The following is a 21,671-nucleotide window of genomic DNA, read 5'->3' on the forward strand; positions in this document are numbered from 1 at the left end:
AATTAATACTAAATGACTTGCTAGAACCTACCTTAATGGGTCCTGGCAGAAACAGATGTTAACCAGAAGCAGAAAAATACAATCTTTCCAACACATTAAAAAAATCAAGCAAACTTATACTCAGAGCTACCTGGGCCAAACATGCTGCAATCTTATCTTATGCAGAAAAACTGAGAGTTTTAAGAAATCTTTGACCTGTACATAAATGGATGAAGCAAAGTGAAAACACTGTCACAGTATGACTTCCAGTATTACATGAAGAACCCCCAAATATCCCAAATCATAGCAGTTGTACAGAAGAACCCCACCTGCAATCAGAGGCAAGTAAGTCTTTAATAAGTCAGCCACAAACACAAAATTGTATTTTAAATATACAGTAGGAACATTTATTTTAACACTTCTAAAAGGTATTTCTCCATGCCTGCTGATTTGATATAAAAATCAAACTCATCATACTTTCCCCATCAGTCACTCTACATCAAGCGCAATCAGAAATTTGTACAACATGAGTATTTGCTTCTGAAACAAAAATTACAAATTAAGTGATAACAAAAATACACAAATCAACTGGACCCTAAATGAATTACTAATGAATTCTTTCCCCTTCCCCCCAATCACCTAGAGCTTCTTTCTTCAGCCTCATTCTGTTCCTTTTCTTTTCTTTGCTTGGCCATGAACTTCTGTTAAAAGCAATTGCAATATGAAATATTTATTAGATGCTGTTTTGCTGTGTATACAAAAATATCTACTGTATTTCACTGTATTTACAATTTAAAAGAGCCTGATCCTACAGATTAGAAACTAGTGCCTTTCATTAACATTCCTTCCTTCCATTCATCAGTTATCTGATATTTATGATATACCAGGCATTCTGCTTGGGGATTCAGTGGTCAGTTAAGATAGGTAAGGCCCTTTACCTCATGGAGCTTACATTCTAGTGGGGGAAGAGAAACAATAAAATAAATAAATATTTTTGGGTGGTGTTAAGCACTATAAAGGGAAGAAAATACAATAAGGTAACTGACTGAAGTTGACCCTTTTTGGGAGTGGGAGGGAGTGTTTCAGTCTTTCTTAGGCAAAGGCCTTTGTGGGAAGCTGATACTTGATCGAGACCTGAGAATGAGAAAACCAGTGGGACTGGGAGAGGCAAAGGAACAGCGACACAAAGATGCAAAGGCAGCAAAGGGACTTTTCATGTATGAAAAGTAAAACAAAAACAGCTAGAAAAGCTGTGAGATCAGAGAAGCAGAACAGAATCAGATCATGTAGGACCTTACAGATCCACAAGAAGTTACGATATAATTCCAAGTATAATGTGGAATTTTTACTTTTAGTAGAAGATTTTAAATGGAAAATGACATGATAAATTAAGAGCACAGGCAGCATAGCAAAAAGTTAAGGCCTAGAAAAAAAGAGCTTGTTTAAAATCCTAGATCTGACAATAAACCGGTATGTGACCTTGGGATTAGGTACTTGGATTTAGATAATCCCTGTATCATAGCGTCTACCTTCATAAGGTTTATGGAGGAATTAAATAAACTTTCAGCAAATAACAGCTCAATAAAATGTTAGATGAGTATCTGTGCCACACATTCAATATAGAAAATGTACGAAATAACTCTCATTCAGAAACAATCAGCCCCATTTCTTCAACTATGGGTAATGATGACTTTATAGAGTAGCATTTCTCAAAGACATATACAACTTAAAAAGGGGAAAGGGATATGACCACACCAGTTTAGGAAATGGGTTAAATAAAGTTGAGTGAATTCTTTCTGACTAAATCATTCAGAAACTTTAATATGCTATATATGTTCATGACTCTTCAGGAGGGCATCAGAGTATCGCTTCCCACCACACTTTAACGGAGTGTCACATGGGACTACTGATCTGTAGAATCCACTGGATAAAAGCTACCAGAGGAAAAGGAATAAAGACTTGAAGTTCCTGGCAGGGTACAGTAGAGGAGAGGAAAAGGTTTTGGACTTATTAGAATAAACTGGCATAAACCCTCAAAAGTTCTCCCGAAGGGAAAGAATGTACATTTTGGGTGGACACTTAAGTACTTTATTATACCACCACCACCTGTAGAGTTTATGAGAAATTAAGAATCTAAAAATTTACCTCTGTATTTTGCTTATGACGTGTACTCTTGCAGTGATTTGTCATTGCTTTTTCACCTGAATAGAAAAGGGAACAAATTGGACAAAAGAATCCAGCCTTCGGTACAAGAAAGTCTAAACCTAGAGGACAGGAAGAGAGGAGGGAGAAAAGAAGGGAGGAAAATTAATGATAATGTATGTTACTATGTTTATACAAATGTAATAGACATTGCTACATAACTAGGGATCAAGAGCAATTAGCTTTTAATTCATAAAAACGAGGCCTTTATTTTTTAACAAATTGTGTAATATTTGTTACAGGGCCTCCAGGAATGCCAGGGAATTCCTTCAGAACAGCAATTCACTGGAAAATAATCTGCTGGAGTATTTGAAATAAATCTATTTACAAGAAACCCCTGTTAAAATAGGAAGAAGAGGCAGAACAATGGCAAACTGCTTGAGGAATATAGAGGGTAAACAAATAAGGTGTTCTTCAGCTCATCTTAGCTCTCCTGAACAAAAGTTTGCTAGCTAAGCTTTTCACCATGTTCTACTTAACTAGAATTTCTGCCTATCAAGTGTAACTCAATTCTTACCAGAGCAGCGAATAAAGTACCAGTAATAAAAGGAAAGATATGTCCCAGACCTCAAGAACGCAATAAAAATATCCTTGCCAGGTAAAAACACAGCGTAAACAAACTCGTCAGAATTGCCAATGGTGCAAAACTTGCTAATTTCCACTCTAAAATGATCAAAGCAAGGTTACTCCATTACTCATCTTAACAACTTAAGAACACTTATTTTGGTACTGAATTTTAATTTATATGTATAAGGAAACAATGTCATTTTTACTTCACCTTCAGGGACATCAGGTGCCACTGATTTCCCTAAAGAAGAATCCTCAATTTTCTTTCGTTTTCGTTCAGGTTCTGAATCCTTTAATCCAGACTCTTCATCAACTAAAGTCATTAAATTTTTCAAGAGAAAGTTATTCAAAATACATTTATAGACTTTGTGAGGCTAACATCAGATAATCCCTGCTCCAAAGATTAATTTACGGTTCACCTCTCTAAGTAAACCTTCCTTAGTAAACCCAACTGACCACTCTTAAGATTCTTTGATATAAGAAACAAATGGGTACATGTGTTCAATCTTATTAAATGGATTTAAGGATATAGAACTAAAGCCAACAGACTATTTTTTACATCGTCCAGAAAGAATTTATAGGTGAATGGAAGAAGTTTAATTTCTTTAATTACTGGCAAGAGTTGGCTTGTGTATGCAAAGTGCTGGACTTGTGGGAAGAGTTGGATTACAGGGCAAAGAAAATTCTGATGCTCTCTACTGAAACCTTTCCAACCAAGAAAAACTGAGCCTAAACTGATGGACCGAGGCCCTTTTTAGACAGAAAAACAAGTGAAATTACAAACATTAAAAAGCCCAGCAAAGTTAATAACATATTAAGAAACATTCAATGTTAGCAGACTCTCTCTAATATAATCCTGGGGGAAGAGAAAAATGGAAACTGTTCCTAAGAAATCTGGTTGCCCGCCTCAATGCTGTAAATACCTTGCTGTGGTATATACAGTACTTGACAAATCCCTTTCAGGTATGCATTACTCATTTAGCCTTTATCCCTTGTGAGGTAGGCAAGTCAAACCACCCACCCCCGTTTCTTCACAGACAGAGAAAGCAACATGGAGAGAGGTAGGAAACTGGTATGGCCAAGGCTGCACAGCTGTGACAAGAGGCTAGAACCAAGACTTCAAGTTCATTGCTTTCTCCATGCAACTACTTTCTGCCAAATCTGAGGGGATGGACAGAAACTGTGAAATTTACATTTTACAAGTCATCAGAGGTCCATTTAAAAAGGCTATCTCCCTTTTCTTGACAGTTAAAACAGCCTCTAATCTCTTCCTACAAAAGTCTATTCTCTCACCAAACTAATAAATTTTCTCAAACACATTTGCTCCCATCACTCCAAAGACACATTTATCTTATAATAATACAAATTATATAATAATTTTAATATATTAAAATAAATATTTTAAGTTCAGAATTATATTTGTGACTATTTCTTCAGCCTGGTCTTTTTGTTGAGCCATACTGCCTGTGGCTGGTAATAACTGTTATATAAGCAGTAAATAGATCATCCTTTCTCTATTCTTCACTTGAGATGAGGCAGTTCTCAGCAAGCTGGTAGCTGAAGTTGTCCTATCACAAAAGAAATCCTGGGGGGGAGACCTTATGAAATCACTCTAGGGGCCATTTGTCAGTCGGCTAACCCACTATGGCTTGGTATCAAGGAGAGATTATAAAGAACAGACAGAAAAAGAAGACTACTCACTAGGCCACAGGAAGGCCACTGTCTTCAAGAAAGAAGGCATGATCAATAGCAAATGATGCAGAGAAGTCAAATAACACTAACTTACAAAGGAAAATGAACTTAAAAAAAACAAGGTTGACAACAATCCAATTGGGGGTTCTGTTATCAAATCAAAGAATCTTTTCAGGAAGGTGTTTTAGCAAGAAGCTGAAATATATCCAGTTCAATGGCAGATGAAGAAGTGAAAATGGGTGGTTCTTTCTAGATGTTTTGCTCTGGAAGTTAGGAGATGGGACCTAGAAGGATTCCAATGTTAAAGGCATGGTGTTTTAATGGGAAAGAGTTGGCTGTATTTTATGGGTGAGGAGCCCTGGTAGGTAAAATACAACACAAGGCAGAGGAGATCCTGTATTTGCTCTTGTAAATAGAAATGAAAGGTTACCTAGTGAGGAATAGGCTAGGTGATGCAGAACGGGGGAAAGGGCTTATGCTACTCCTGGTTAGAAGAAGAAAAGGAAGGATGCCTATAATATACTGTGAAGCCAGTACTGAGGGTCCAACTAAGATCAGATTCAATGAACTTGAGTGAACCACAGCTGGTAGTTTTTACCTTAGAAAAGAGAGGACAGAAAAGCAACGGAGCAATTGTGGAAGGTGCTACAAAGAGAATGTACAGGGACACTCTTATAGTGCTTTTTAAGCCATACTGGCAGTTGATTTTTTTGCATTACCTCTCTGAATCAATAAACTTGAGATCTGGAACTGTGTGCTTTTATTTTCCTACCCTTTTTAGAATTTTGCTGTGAGTATAACAGACAGAATGACAAATATTTGTTGAGTGACTCAAGTACTCTCCCTTACTAGACACTATTTCCTATTTGTTTCAACATAAATTTATTAACATTATTAAAACATCTTGTTTAATTCACTGGTCAACTGCTTCACAGCACCCACAAAACAAGGGATCTGGTCCATAAATAAGAGCTAGTTAGTTCTACTTGATGCTACAATATGATCACAATAACCTTCCATGGATCATTTCCACAAATCAGTCACATTCTATTTTAACAGGACCACTTACTATTCTAGTATCCCATTCTGTTATGTTCCATTATCTCTCTAATTACAAAGATAAAAATCTTTATCCAGATCTAGTCATTATAAGCTGCTTTCCCCATCCACCCCTACTCTATTTCACTGTTTTTGTACTTTTCTTCTTAGATGGTAGATCTTGGAACTTCAATTACCACCTTGGGCTGTGTTACTCTCCTCCCCTCTTCCATCAATACTGCTTTACCTTCAGTAATTTGGAAGGCCTCTTCTCCTTTCGCCAGTTCTGTCACAACAGCTTTTTCCGATGGTAGCATTTTCCCAATTCTTATTCTCTTGGTTGGCATTTTAACTTTAAAGAAAATGCCTAATTTATTGCTACAGTAACAGTATTTAAATTGCTTTTAACTCTGAATAACAACTTTAACACCTTTTTGTAAACAATACTCAAAATCAGGAAGGAAACTCATTTCTAATACAAAGAAAGAGAATTCTATTTTAAAAATTCAGCATTAGTCTAAACATTCTCCTTGTATTTTCCCGTATCTTGTTCCAAACTACAACTTCCTACTGCTTTCCCAAGGAGACTATACATATTTTTCTATTTTGTTCTATAAAACTGTAGGACCTTCCTAGTATTTTTTGTTCTTAGTTTGGTTAAATCTTCCAAGTTTTTCTTATTGGAAATTATTTTCATCTTCCAATCTTCCTCAAGGACTGGAAGTGAGCTGACCTATTATCCTATACCATCAAAATATTACTTAGAAGTGAAATGGAACCTTCATGTATTTTTCTAAGTGCTAAGTCTAGGCAAAAACTGGGAGGTTTTTGGTATAAAACATCCTTCTACTTATCAAAAACTGTGTTTTCTCAATAATACACATATACATTTTCATTCCAGTTCTAATGTGGATGCTCTAGCTTCTTTTCTCATTTTGTCATCCTTTCTTGGGGTGTAATATGTCGGGACAAAGTCTGTTCTGTTACAAAGAGAAGTCTGTGAAACTTGTACATATTCTTTGGAAAATATCACTGGCCATATCTGTTAGCTGCTTGCATCAATACAAGATGAAATTATTAGTACTACTGCAATATATATTTTTAACATTTAAAATGTAATCCCCTCTTAAAAACAGAAAAACTACCACTTCTAAGTATCTACCTGCTAAATGTCTTTCAATCATGGTTTTCAGATCTTCTTCCATAACATTCTCATCTACTGGACCAGAGTGGGAAAAGGCTTCAAGTTTCATCTTTGTGTCCACAGCTCTCTTTTTTCTATCCCCTCTTTTATCTGAGGGATGGTCACTTTTGCTTTGTGCTAACTCAACTTTAAAATCATTGTCTCCATCTTCCTCCTCTCCAACTTCATCAACAGTAACAAAATTAAGCTCTTCTTTAAGGTTGTTGAAATCTGCCAGAGAGTCTTCATCCTCTTCAGTTACTTCATCCAAAGTCACTAAATGTAGATCACTGTTGTCATCTTGTATTTCATCTACAGTAACTAAAGTAGAAGGGTCTTCAGGTATCTGAGAAGAAATGAATCCAATGGAATCTCTTCCATTATTTCCCTCATCTCCTTTAGTATGTAAAGTAGCAAAACTTATGTCTCCTGACTCATTTAAAGGTAGCTCTTCTACTTCTCCAATTTCATCCACAGTTACCAAGCGTTCCTGTTTAAGAAGATCTTGTTCTTCAGCCACGGACAGTACTGTTACATCTTCAGGTTCACTGTGGGAAATGTAATCATCTTGATCAATTAACTCATCTAATGTAAGGAGTGAATTTGAATTTTTTACCATTTCTTCCATATTTATTTCTTCTTCATCAATTACTTCATCCACAGTGACTAGAGTTTGTGCTAGATGAGCAGCTGTATCTTCCTCTTCCCCAATCTCATCCAATGTTACAAAAGACAATTCCCCCTCAACAACACGAGGGGCAGAAGTTTTCCCCTTCTTCTTCTTTAAGTTAAATTCAGAAGAAGGGGTGTTTTTGAAAGCATCTTTCCTTTTACCCTTTAGCGGGTTCTGCTTGGCTTGAAAAGGATTCACTTCTTCTATAACCTCATCCACAGTAACAAATTCATCCAAATCAAATGGAAATAATGGTTCCTGTCGGAAAGGTTAAAAAAAAAAAAACCAGGAAATTGTGAAAAACTACTGAAATAACTGGCTACGTTCCGAACAGTCCCACTAAGTGTGCATGAAGTATTATTTTTGACAATTTCAGTGCAGAGAAGATTCCCAAAGGCTAAAATTAGTTATTTTTTAAGCCCCACAAATGAATGACTGTAATTCACAAAGTAAACTATTGCAAAGGTAAAATCTTAACTATCAGTTTCCACCTTTACTTACTAAATAAGATTACAATTATTTCCTACATGATGAATGAATTTTGGAATATGAAACAAAGAAATACTATACCTTTAAACCATTTATCAAATAAATTTACTGTCCCATGTTAAATAATATCTAACAAGCTATCTAGGAAACTTAATGGACTACTAAAAGCAGCTCAAATGCAGCTAGAAAATAAACAGCCAACAGCTAACTATCCAATTATTCCATTGAATAATTTATATGCATACTACATATTTAAAAATACTCAACACTATAATTGCAATATAGTCTGTATTTTGATCGTTATATGGAAAAACTGTTACTAAGACTTAACGCCAAATATAAGTGCACTGAAAAATGCCAAATATAATTGCATTTGAAAAAAACTATTATCTGTAACTTGAAAAATGGTGCCAATACTAAAGAAAATAAATTCCATCAGGGCCCCCCATACATTTAGTTTGCTATCTATGATCATTACTAGTACATATAATAATGACATTAGAATGTATACCCAGTAATCTTGGGATCTTAGGGGGTGGGGGGTAATCTGTAAGCAATTGTATTATCAACTTATTAAATCAATGGAAATGACCATAATCTTTACTTCTACTTCTTAAAGCTCCTAACATTTTTCCTCGCCCCAATAAAATAGGATCAAATTCATCCTCTGCCAGGGGTAAAAAGTAAAATAACTGAAAAAATATTCTATGAAAATACCAAACAACCAAATACAATAGAAGACATTTACTTGGCAGAATTCAGTATCAGGGAAGTAAATCTTAGAGCCCATCCAGCTAGGTTAAATTAGGCCATACCAAAAGGATCACCTATTTGCAAGTTCCACAAAATGAGGAGGGCTCTTGTCAAATGCCAGTCTCCTTTACAGACAGGATTTTATTCTGCCTTTATAACCTATTCCTGTTAATATGAGATTGGAGGTATTTTCCTACTCTAATTCTCTTTCCATCCCTATGTAGCTTTCTGTCTGGCACCAAGAACACAAACTATTTAGCATAGCTCAAGGTCAAAAGATAACTGGTGGTAGGATCAAAAAAGTAAAACATCTCATTCCTGTCCCTTCCTCTCTATCAAACTAGTTATTATAGAAGAGACACAAGTTAAGGTAGATGAGCTCTTCCATGGAGGGATGGAATGGAAAGCTTAGTGTTAGTGGATTGTTTCTTACCTCTTTAGATTTAAAACTTCTACCAGTAGTGCTTTTAGGATTCTTAGTGTTTTGCCCAGTCAAAGTCTGAAACATTAAGTAAGAAATACAGAAAAACAGACTTTACAACTAGGTCACTAACGTACTTTAAAAAAACAACAACAAAAAAGGAAGAACTCAAACAGCAAACATCATCCAAACACATTCAATTATGTTCATATGTAACAGGTACAAACTAAGTTAACAATCATTTAACAGCATAGGCAGCATCTCTGTAAGTTGTAGTTAAGTTTTACTGGTCTTTTTTCCATATAGCCGCAATGTCTAAGTTGGGCAATCAGGAAGTAGATATAGGAAGCTTCAATTTAAGAGGAAACAGTTTCCCACTCAGAAGCAGAGGGCTATATCACCTCAGGAGATTCACTGTAGACTTTTTCTTAAGCCAGTTATATTTCTGACCACATTTTATCCAAATAATGCTCTTCAAACCTGTTAATAAATTATAAACTTGAGCTTATCATCCTAAATATCTACTGGCTTAAATCAATGGAATTAAGAAAGAAATGGGAGGTTGGGGAGGAGGAGACGAAAAGTTTAAAACAAGACTACATCTCCTCCATATCTACAACAGCAGAGCTAATCACTTCAAAGATACACTGAGCCATTCTTCCTACCCTCCTCACCTTATTGCTGTTGTCATCCCGTTTCATGACGGAAGGTCTAGCCACTGTTTCCTGAGACTGTTTTGTAATATCCCTGTAATTCAGTTTAGAATCCTTTCCTTGCAGGGCTGAGATCCTTCCACTGCCTCCTCTGGTAACACCGCTCTGAGTAGGTTTGAGTTTACTGCTGCTTTCAGCCAAGACCGACCTGGTACTTGTAGGTTTAGGTAGACCCAATTCCTTAGCTGAAAGTTTCCTTTCAGCATTTATTTGATCTCTGAGTACAGATTTTAGGAACCTTTTCTGATTTTCAGATTTTGAAGCTGTAGCTTTTGCCTTTGGAGAAGAGACCATACCAGTCTTGGTGCTTGATTTACTGCTGAATGCATTTGATGCGGCCAGCATACCAGTTCTACCAGTTTCATCAGGCTTACTGGCCTGACCCACTCCTTTACTTGGGTATGCCTTGGCCACAGCATTTTCGGCAGGCTTTTCTCTCATTGCTGCCACGATCTTTTCTAACTTCTTTGCAACCATCCTAGCATCACTCCTTCCAGCCTTCTCTGTTCCTATTTGCAGATGCATTCTGGTTTCCTTAGTATTAAATTCATTCTCCTCCTTTTCATTCATGTTACTTTTTTCAGAAATTCCTTTTTTGCTCACTGCCTTCTCATCCCCAGGGGAAATTCCTGGCACTAAGGCCACGACACAAGTAGATGATACTATTTCTGAAACAGTTTCATGTCTGTCGACTTCAGCTACAGCTTCTATCATAGACTGTGTAATCCCAGAAAAGAAATCTTCTGCTTCAGATGGAGATCCTTCTAAAATGTCTTTGATGTTCCTTTCTTCTATAAATACACTATCAGAAGTTGATAATTCTGTTTCAGGGATAATAATTTCTGCCTCTTCCTTCTCAAAATCAATGGTATATACCTGCTGATTTAAAACAGACTCCTCTACATTTTCCGTGACTAATTCAATACTGGCTTGAGTGGATGCTACAAGAGGAATTTCCACTTTGACCTCCTCCCCTTGAGTTTCCACTTCCAATGTTTCAATAGCAAACTCAGAGTCACACAGTGCTTTTTCAGGTTCTTCCTCACAAGGCTCTTCTTGCTTTACATAAATTTCTGTTTGAATGTTGGGAATAGTTTCTTCTTCAACCTCACTAGGTTTAACAGAGGGACTATCAGCTGTTGTTTGCACCTCACTTTCATCAACTGGACTGTTTTTCAAGTCAGGGCTGAAAGTATTTGGAAACAAACAAAAAAGAACAGAAACAAAAACACAAACAAAAATCAAACTATGATGAGAATTCAACCATTATAAGTAATCCTGTTGATGCCAATTGTTAAGACTTCCTGATGCATTGGTAGTTAAGCATTGGTAAATCCAGTCAATCAGCATTAAAATGTTTACGATGTTTTGACAGAAATATGTAAATAATATAAAAATTTTAAAGAGATCCTCCATTGCACTGAAGAAGTCTTTTTAGTTCAAAGTAAATAATGGTAAAATTATGGCCTCTGATATGATCCTTTTACTCATGCAAGTTATAACCAGCCTTTTCCTTCTGTTGTTTCCACCTGACATTACAAAACTGAATGTAAATTTGAGACATCTCAAATTACTACTAGTTCCTGTCTTCACAACCGTGGTAACTGAAATAAAGTATACAGTTCTATGACAAAACTAATGATCCATGCACTGAAACTTAAAATTTTACAAGTGAACCTTACCTAAAAGGAACAGAAACAGGAACCGGAAGGGAGAAAAGGCCATACTCTTAACCACATCACCTCTCTTTTTATAAATGTGAGACAGATTTGCTTTTCATTTCCCAAGAACTGTATTTATTAATAAAACTTAAAAGAAACTTTTCTTTAGAAATATCTTTTAAATACTCTTGGAGATTTAAACTTAGAGGTGAAACTATTCTTATCACCTTAACATAAACATAAATGTAACATAAACAGTGTTATTATAAAGTATGTGCCTTGGGATACACTATGAGAAGGAAAAGAAATCTTCCCAGTTACAGATAATAATTTAAAATCTAAATACATAACTTAAAATTTTAAGTGAAATTATTCAGAAGAAACGAAGAAGATAACATGGCAGGTATATGCAACTGATCTTATTTCATCATGATCTTCCCAAATCCAAAGTAAACAAAACTATGCGATTCTATAATTCAACTACTTTCACTGAGACAGAGACAGAATAAACTATTTTTATATTAATGCTCCATAGATCAGAGGTTATCTTGAAGAGTAACAGGGAAAACATTAGCTTCTAAAAATATCCAATGTCCAGCAGGCTATCAACACAAATTAAAATCTAACCAGTACATTCACTTAATCACATTAGAAGCAGCAGGTTGGAGGGTGACCAAGCGATGGCACCGTATCAACACCTCATAGTAAGCAGCACTGATTTTTCTCTCTTACTTTTCATGGAAGGAGAGGGACATCCCCTTTGGTATGTTTTCAAAGGGTGACCATATATCCTTTAATTCATGCAAGATGGTCTCATCATTTGAGCCAATAAACTGGTCAATCCCCTAAAATGGTTATCATTAAACTTCCAAAAACCTTTCTAAGAGATCAGAGCAACACCTATTGATGTAAAGTTGTAAAGACAGAGTTTGAGGAATTTTATTTAAGTTAAATAAGCCAGTAACCACAGAACTTAATCAATATTTATTCTCTTCCTTTATGTAAGCTTCCTTTTGAATGCAGAGAGGGTTTAAAGGTTTTTTATTTTAAATAGCTCACATCCCTTACATTAAAAAAATAACAATGCCTGGTTTTAAGTGTTCCAAATTCTTAGGGCTAGTCAAAATAAAACTGGTAGTCAAGCACAAATATGACCAAAAAAAAGAAAAAGTTGTGACATTCAGTTTACAGCAGTCATGTAAATATTACTTCTCAAAATATAAACTTTTGTTTTTAAATTACCAGACTAATTTCCAATAATGAAGATTAAATTTCTGCCTTACTACAGAACTGCACATTAATCCTTAAAGGCTTTACGAATTAGGCCTATAAAAAAACACCAATCTATTGGGCTAGAAGGATAACAGAGATTTTGATCCCTGGCTCTAAGACGTAGCAGGTCCATCTCCTTTACCATATTCAAAGTTTGTCCAAAAAAAGCTATTATCTCATTTGCAAAATGAATCACTATGAAGCTCCACACTTCAAACAGAGATCATGGGCCTACTTGGAAAAATGGCTTAATTGCATATTTGTTCTTATGTGCTGGTCTTTTTAAAATTAGAGTGCTTTTTCGTAAAACAAATTTACCAGAAATTAATATCTAGTTCTCTGATTCATTTTATAAGGCTGCCCACTATCTCCACTTTTATTCAACACAGTACTGGAGGTCCTAGCCAAGACAATCAGACAACACAAAGAAATAAAAGGTATCCAGTTATGCAAGGAAGGAGTTAAATTGTCACTGTAGATGGCATGATTATCATACATAAAAAACCCTAAAGAATCTACCCCAAAACTACTAGGATTAATAACTGAATTCAACAAAGTTTCAGGATACAAAATCAATACACAGAAATCTGTTGCATTCCTATATAATAACAATGAACTAGCAGAAAGAAATCAGGAAAACAATTCCATTTACAATTGCATCAAAAAGAATAAAATACCTAGGAATAAACCTGGCCAAGGAGGTGAAAGACTTATACCCTGAAAACTGCAAGACACTCATGAGAGAAATTACAGAAGACACCAATAAATGAAAATATATCCCATGCCAATTGATAGGAAGAATTAATATTGTCAAAATGGCCATCCTGCCTAAAGCAATCTACAGATTCAATGCAATCCCTATCAAAATACCGACAGCACTTTTCAACAAACCAGAACAAATAGTTCTAAAATTCAGATGGAACCACAAAAGACCCCGAACAGCCAAAGCAATCCTGAGAAGTAAGAACAAAGCTGGGGGGATTATGCTCCCCAACTTCAAGCTTTACTACAAAGCCACAGTAATCAAGACAATTTGGTACTGGAACAAGAACAGACACGTAGATCAATGGAAAAGAACAGAGACCCAGTTATGAACCCACACAGACATGGCCAATTAATATACAATAAAGGAGGTACAGATAAACAATAGGAAAATGACAGTCTCTTCAACTGGAGTTGGCAAAACTGGACAGCAACATGTAAGAGAATGAAACTGGATTACTAAATCCATACACAAAAGTAAACTCAAAATGGATCAAAGACCTGAATGTAAGTCATGAAACCACTGAACTCTCAGAAGAAAACATTGGCAAAAATCTATTGAACATAATAATGTGGGGGCGGGGGGCACTGGGAGGGCTGTGCAACACAGAGAAGACAAGTAGTGATTTTACAGCATCTTACTATGCTGATGGAGTGACTAATGGGGTATGTGGGGGGAACTTGTTGAAGGGGGGAGTCTAGTAAACATAATGTTCCTCATGTAATTGTAGATTAATGATACCAAAAAAAAAAAAATCTATTGAACTTAAACATGAGCAACTTTTTCTGAAAACACATCTCCTTGGGCAAGGGAAAAAAAAATGAACAAATGGGACTACATCAAACTAAAAAGCTTCTGTACAGCAAAGGAAACCATCAGCAGAACAAAAAGGCATTCTACAGTATGGGAGAATATATTCATAAATGACATATCCAATAATGCTGGCAAGTATGCAGAGAAAGGGGAACCCTCCTACACTGCTTGTAGGAATGCAAATTAGTTCAACCATTGTGGAAAGCAATATGGAGGTGCCTCAAAAAACTAAAAATAGAAATATCATTTGACCCAGGAATTCCACTCCTAGGAATTTACCCAAGAAAACAAGATCCCAGATTCAAAAAGACATATGCACCCCTATGTTTACTGCAGCACTATTTACAATAGACAAGACATGGAAGCAACCTAAGTGTCCATTAATAGATGAATAGATAAAGAGGTGATCGATATATACAATGGAATATTATTTAGTCATAAGAAGAAAACAAATCCTACCATTTACAAATACATGAATGGAGCTAGAGGGTATTGTGCTCAGTGAAATAAGTCAGGGAGAGGAAGACAAGTACCAAATTTCACTCATTTGTAGAATATAACAATAATGTAAAACTAAAGGAAGAAAACAGCAGCAGACCCACAGACTCCAAGAGACTTGCAGTTACCAAAGGCAGGGGCTTGGGGAGGTTAGGTGGGGAGGGAGGGAGAAGGGAATTAAAGGGCCTTATGATTAACACACATAATGTAGGGGGTCACGGGGAAGGCAGTGTAGCACAAAGACAAGCAGTGACTCTATAGCATCTTACTAAACTGATGGACAGTGACTGCAATGGGGTGTGTGTGGAAGACTTGATAATATGGATCAATGTGGTAACCACAATGTTGCTCATGTGAAGCCTTCATAAGACTGTATTTCAATGATACCTTAATAAAAAAAAAAGATCAGTCCAGAGTACAGGTAATTTCCCACACCCTGTCCCGCTCTCATCTTCCCCATAACAACAAGGTTCCAGTACCTTCAGAAGAGGCATACAATAAAAGCTGGGCATGAGAAAAAAGGTTAATACTATACCATACACTTTCTGAGAAATTTTATACTGCAACTTAACAATACTGAAGATTAGTATTTATTTCACAGAGGGTCACTGGGATACTTCCAAACATTACTAACGAACTGGCGGAAGTTTCAACTTGCAGCCTTATTTGGAGCCTTAATAACATGATAAATAAATACATGTTTACATGGTGAGGGTGGGATGAGAACAGGCAAAATATAGATTATAATCAAGTTATTAGTATATCCACATGAAATTTCCTTTAAATAGGAAATATATTTTAATACTTTACACATCAATTATAAATAAAAGGGTCATATTCACAATGAGTTAGCACCCTCAAGTGTAAAAAAAAAAACACACCAAGCACCAGTATTTTCTTAGCATCAGTTTACTCCAATAAAGAAACGTGAAATATTCAGGCCACATTCTAGGTCTCTTCTCTAATGTCATGTAAATCAGGAAAAACTGATAGTAAAATAGAAATTAAGAAGTTAGCAGTGCTCAAATTTTGGAAATTAATTTTATAAGATTAGACAACTATCTATAAATTCATTAAGAAATATTTTTTATTTTAAAAGTCAAAAAAATGTGAGGAAAAATGACCAAAACATAAACAGCTATTCTTGCAGACCTGAAATAAACTTTATCAAATGAGATATATAAAACAGATTTTTGGAAAAGCCTAGTTACTGACCAGCCAGAGTTACTGTGGCCAAACTGTAGGTCTATCTATACCACAGCATGAGGCACTGTCACTTATTAAGCCCTTTCTGGGCTTTTATATCAAACACTGCTGTTGGTATTCCTTCTTAGGCATATGAATGTAACTGGTATGGTGATGTACAACTTAAAATTAAGTTTGTGCTAACACAGCAAACCTACTGCTCAAAGTTACAATATACTTTAATGTACTCTCATCTTGCAAGAATTACTAAGAAAAATCCATAAGACATCCTGTTTTTCAGCCATCTAAAATTAGCCATTACATCAAATAAGTAAATTTTCCATATTTAAAGATTTTCAAATTGTTCTTTCAAACTAATAAGCTCTTACTACATTAATTCTAACAAATAAGGGTAAATCACTTAGTATAAAAAAGGGAGAAGAATCATAAATTAATGATTCCTGAGGAAGAGCAGTAAAAGGGAAGCTATTAATTGTTGAGGCAAAGGTGGTGATTAGAGTAGTGTTGATCTGGATGAGAATGTTATTAAGAAGAGGGTGTACTATGTGGTCAAAACAAGGTTGTGAATCACTATTTTAAGTAGACTCTGAAAAACAAGTCTTCTTCCTCTAAAAATATAAAGGGCACATACTATTTTGTTTTATAAATTTCCTTCTCCTACTCCAGTTGTTTTCAAAAGTATCAAAATACACAATGGGTATTATTTTTTTGGTGTAAGTCAATGAAATTTTAAAATACTATAAAAAAGTTCAAAATTTTACTACTGTGTACTATTTTGGAATAGAAAAATCTAATAATAAGTGATAACGGGGATGAGTTGTTCAAGAGTCTAAGCAAAACATTTCAGAGAAGTCATATTTATATATTTAATTCAAACTGCTTACACTTTGTTTTTCTAAAATAAAAAACAGTGATTAGTAAGTACCTGAAGGAGACCAACCAACCAACCAAGTTCAAGAAGAGCCAGAAAAACAAAACAAGAAACAACCATAAGACTCATATGTACATAAAATGAACATGAAAGATATGAACTTCTTGCGACAAGTGAACAAAATTCTAAAATACAGAAACAAAGTTCAGTAATTAACTAAAGACTATACAGAAATGCAGCAAACTCAAAGCAACATACCTTTCTTTTCCTAGGTCTGGGTCTTTCTCAGCATCAGCCTGTAACACAATTCCACATTTTGTTAGAGGCTACTCTACTGGATTTTAAATATTTAACCCTTCAATGCAGTATTTTCACTTTTTAAAATCTAAGCTGAAAAAAACCACACCTTAAAAGTCCACATAACTATCAGGCTCTAGAATTTTTTATCTCATTTAAAGAGCCCTAAATCAGGTTACATAGGCTGAGACACAGGAATTGAGAAAAACAAGTTTCCTTAATGCTGATATATATAAAAACAACTTTAAAAACCTAGAAATACCTTTTGGTAGGAATAAAAGCAATCAACCTGAAATAACATCTTTCTTGTACAATTGTTATTTAAAAAGACTTCTATTTATAAAATAGACTAATTGACTTAATGTGTTGGACAAAATTTAACAATAATCCTTTTAAACATAAATCCTTTTAAACACCAAGAAAGCAATGTTCTGGGGCCCAAAACAGAAGAAGGAATTAAAATTCAGTGACAATTTACCAAGCACTGGCCCAGGAACTTAGGACACATCAGTAAACAAAGCAGCAAAAAATCTTTGCCCTTTTGAGCTTACATATACTGGCTGAAGGCTTTTTTTGTAAGAATCATGTGTGCTTGGAGTTGAGAATGTTTCTCTAAATTTTGTCAAATTACAAACCAAGAACTGTACTTTAAAGAAATTGAATTAATATGTCTACAGAGGATTCCTGGTGTGTGTGATGGAATCCCAGAGTAAAGACCTTCTTTACTAGGGCATCGATGGGGTATCCAGTCTACAATGTAATGGTATATAACTGAAATTAAAGAGCAGTTGATAAGCCCTACTATTCACAATGTTTATAAGCAGCCTTCCATTCGTAGGAGAAGCTTATTAGTGGAAAAACAAAAACTCAAACAATAAAAGAAATCTATACCAGACACCTGTATTAGTTAACTTTTCTTTATTTACAAATGAATTTAAGAGAAAAATGTACAGGAGAGAACAAGAATACAAAACTGGCTTAAGATACTTCAGAGACCTCAAGAGCTTTAAAAACAACTCTAAATATCCTCTTAAGAATTCCTCTAGAGAAGTTCATGAGGATATAGCATCTACAAAATTAGTACAGGTGTTATTTCTAGGAAGATAAAACATTAAAATTTAAAGAGAAGAAATACTCCAAGAATTAAGTAATAAGAGGACAACTTTTCTCGGGTAAAGGAGCACACTAATCTTTACATTTTATAAATTCACTGGGTGCTCTAAGCAGGATATAAGAGGTAAGTACCAAACCAAAATAAAACTGTGCTTACTGCACTAACCATAGTGATCTTTCTTGGAGTTCGTGAATCATCAAATATATCCTAAAGGCCTTAACTCTTGCTCCTCAGTCTAAAAACCTGTTCTCCTTTGACATATTTGTAAAACTTGTTCTCTTTCTTCCTTCAGGCCTCCCAAATAACTCTTCTGCAGAGGGGCTAGTCCTGACCATTCTAAAATAGACATCCCCACCCATGACTCTACCTTTTTATCTTGATTTGTCTCCACAGCACTTCGTGGCACTTTCTACCACCTGACATTATATATATGTATTTAATATCTATTTGTGTCCATCTCCCCACTAAAATATAAACTCCTTGAGGACTGGGACACTGACTCTGCTATTTATCAAAGTATTCCAATATCTGAAACAGTGCTGGTATAGAGAATTAGATGAATATTTGTTTAATGAATTAATGAATAAATACTAAAAGCTTTCAGAGAGAAAAATATGGAATACATAAAGGTATGACTGGAATCAGCCTTTCCCTTAACAATACTGATTAAGAAAAACAATGAATGGAAACACAATCTGAGCACAGAATTCTCCACCTAGACCAACTATCAATGAAATATGTGAGAGCAAAGTAAGTCATTTTCAAATGCGCAGGGATTTTGAAAGTTTACTGCCCACACATACTTTCAGGGGAAATTATCTGATGATATATTCCAGCAAACAGAAAAGTAATCAATCTGAGAGACTGGGAGATACAGAATCCAATAAATAAAGGAAGTAACTCTGAAAAGCAATAAAAAAGAAAATCAAAGAGTTGTTTCACAAAGCACATGGCCATAAATTTAGAACAGGCAGAAGAATAGCTCTAAAGTTTTGTGAGATGAGTGACATGAAGGCAGCCTTGTTTTCTCCTCTCAACACCACCACCACCAGCTCCTGAACCACCCAGGAAAGCCGCCATCCAAACGTGGACAGGAACAAACACAGCACCATCCTGAGAAACGGTGGGAATGTAACAAAGTCTAAGGTATAGACACACACTGTATTTCCTTCTTTATATTATAAGCCCATTCTCATTACTACTTAATTCTGTAGTAAACATTTCCATAATCAAGATAACAAAAATGCAAATAGTTTTCACTACTTAGAATTAAGCCTTCAAGTTTCACACGTAGGGTAACTATACTTACAGAACTAAAAGTTATAATGGTACTATCTCTGGAAGTAACATTACAGTTAACAAAAATGTTAACTGTAGAATTTGAAGAGAGGGTAATATAAGGATACTAATTAACTCACAAACATGGTAAATTAAAAACTGTTATTTAAAAAATCTGGGGGCAGGATTTATTTCCATTTAATAATCTAGTCTAGGCTTTTATTACTTCTCATTTGGACCATTATAATACCTTCAAATTAGTCTACCATCCAAGTTATCATTCGTTGAACAGATAAAATGCACAGTATGTGACATGCTCGAGATTACAAGGATAGCTAAGTCTTTTATAATAAGCCAAATGTGCCTGCTCTCCAATTTAATAAGGTGGAAGAGTAAGGTTCGAGGAAGAGCTTGGGAAATAAAGTATCAGTTCAGGCAGCAGTTTTTTATGATTTTCATTTGTATCATTGTAAACCTTGGAATCTGGGACTGTAAAGTAATAACTTGAAAAATATAAAAAACAATTTCAAAAATACAATGTGCTGTTGAGAAAAAACACTGGAAACTTTGAAAATTTTTTTCTGAAATTATCAGATTGAACTCAAACTGTGCCTAAATCAGTACCTATGATGATACATTTACTTATAGGTGCTCTATTCAATTTGCTTTTAAATGGCAGCATTTCATTTTCTTTTTCCTGAGCTAGTACAAGATTCTGGCAGATAAACAAAAAACATGCAGACAACAAACAGAAGGCCCTATTATTTACCTCCTGCTATTGAGATGCAATGAAACTATTAGAAAAGGGAATATCTGAGTTTGAATTTAATTTTTTCCAAGAGAGACTATTCAGTTTTCGTATTTGTAAGCCGATCCTGCAAAATCTTATTTCTTATACAAGAGTTTATAATAAATTTAAATAAATAAAAGAATAAACAAGCTTCTTTCTCTAAGAAACCAAAATGGGCTCCAAGAAGACTCCACATTCTGGTGATGAATCATGTTACATATATGGAGTCACTCTACACATATGTCCATAATAAGTATCAGAATGAATACATTTTTCAAAATTACCTCAATTTATTCTCATTTAGGCAAAATTAAGCCAAGGAAATTGGAATAATGATTGCAAAACAAATTTTTAGAAGGAATACCTAAACTCAGAACCGGTTTGACTATTGCCCAAGAATAATTCTCAAAATTACCTTCAGAGTATGTCTTCTAGCTGTGGAAGAAGGACATTTACATTTTCTTCATTTTCTAAGAGCACAAAAGTTGATACAAAATAATCTTACCTCTAATGAGTCCATCTTTGGAGATAATGTGCAGGTCAATACATGGTCACCTATGTTCTGGGGATTTTGTTTCAGAAAGCTGTACATTGACTGAGCAGATTCAGGACTATCCAACTGAAGAATTGCCTTTGGAAAAAAAAAAGTATGAATAGTTCTTCAAAGAATTGAAATTAAAATTACCATGATCCAGCAATTCCACTTTTTGGTATATGCCCAAAAAAACTGAAAGCAAGGACTCAGATATTTTTATAACCCATGTTCATACCAGTATTGTTCACAATAGCCTAAAGGTGGAAGCAACCCAAGTTCTGACCAGCAGATGAATAGATAAACAAAATGTGGTATAAGCATACAGTTCAGCCTTAAAAAATTCTGACATATGCCACAACACATTCTGGAAGCCATTATGCTAAGTAAGTAAGCCAATCACAAAAGGACAGATATTGTATGTCATCTTATATGAGGTACTTAACAGAAGTCAGATTCATATAGATAGAAAGTAGAGGCAAAATGGTGGTTGCCAGGGGCTAGGAAGAGCCGGGGGATGGGGAATTATTATTTAATGAACAGGGAGGTTCAGTTTGGGAAGTTTGGGAAATGCATAAAGTTTGGAGATGGATAGTGCTGATCATGGCACAGTAATGTGAATGTACCTAATGCTATTTAAATATGATTAAAATGGTATGCTTTGTTACATGTATTTTACCACAATAAAATGTTTAATATTTTTAAAGTATGAATATACTTTTCTTCTAGATTTCAAATATGAGATTATAAAGGTAAGGTTAATCCTCATTTCAAAGTAAACAAGAGAAAACAATCCTTAAAGTGCTGCAAAAGTCAATGCAAAACTGAAAAGGATGGTAAGTATTTTAAAAAGAATTAAAGCGGTT

At 35.0% G+C, this 21,671-nt stretch overlaps 1 protein-coding gene across 7 annotated transcripts in view; it reads right to left on the reverse strand.

Moving 5' to 3' along the window:
- Positions 1-358: 358 nt before the first annotated feature.
- The window catches only part of ZNF638 (zinc finger protein 638), a 134,346-nt gene continuing 113,033 nt past the window's right edge, over positions 359-21,671 (reverse strand). For 3 of the 7 annotated variants that reach the window (XM_036908331.2, XM_036908335.2, XM_036908336.2), the window contains exons 20-28: positions 20,779-20,904; positions 17,053-17,090; positions 9,672-10,896; positions 9,010-9,075; positions 6,641-7,592; positions 5,726-5,830; positions 2,960-3,061; positions 2,125-2,243; positions 359-680 (exon numbers count right to left, since the gene is read on the reverse strand). In XM_036908331.2, coding sequence (XP_036764226.2) covers positions 615-680; positions 2,125-2,243; positions 2,960-3,061; positions 5,726-5,830; positions 6,641-7,592; positions 9,010-9,075; positions 9,672-10,896; positions 17,053-17,090; positions 20,779-20,904 — 2,799 coding nt within the window. In that variant the 3' untranslated portion in view covers positions 359-614. The remainder of the gene's footprint in view (positions 681-2,124; positions 2,244-2,959; positions 3,062-5,725; positions 5,831-6,640; positions 7,593-9,009; positions 9,076-9,671; positions 10,897-17,052; positions 17,091-20,778; positions 20,905-21,671) is intronic. The other 4 variants (XM_036908332.2, XM_036908334.2, XM_036908333.2 and 1 more) reach the window with 4 other exon arrangements.

This window comes from Manis pentadactyla, chromosome 2 (assembly GCF_030020395.1).
Source record: "Manis pentadactyla isolate mManPen7 chromosome 2, mManPen7.hap1, whole genome shotgun sequence".
Lineage (NCBI taxonomy): Eukaryota > Metazoa > Chordata > Mammalia > Pholidota > Manidae > Manis > Manis pentadactyla.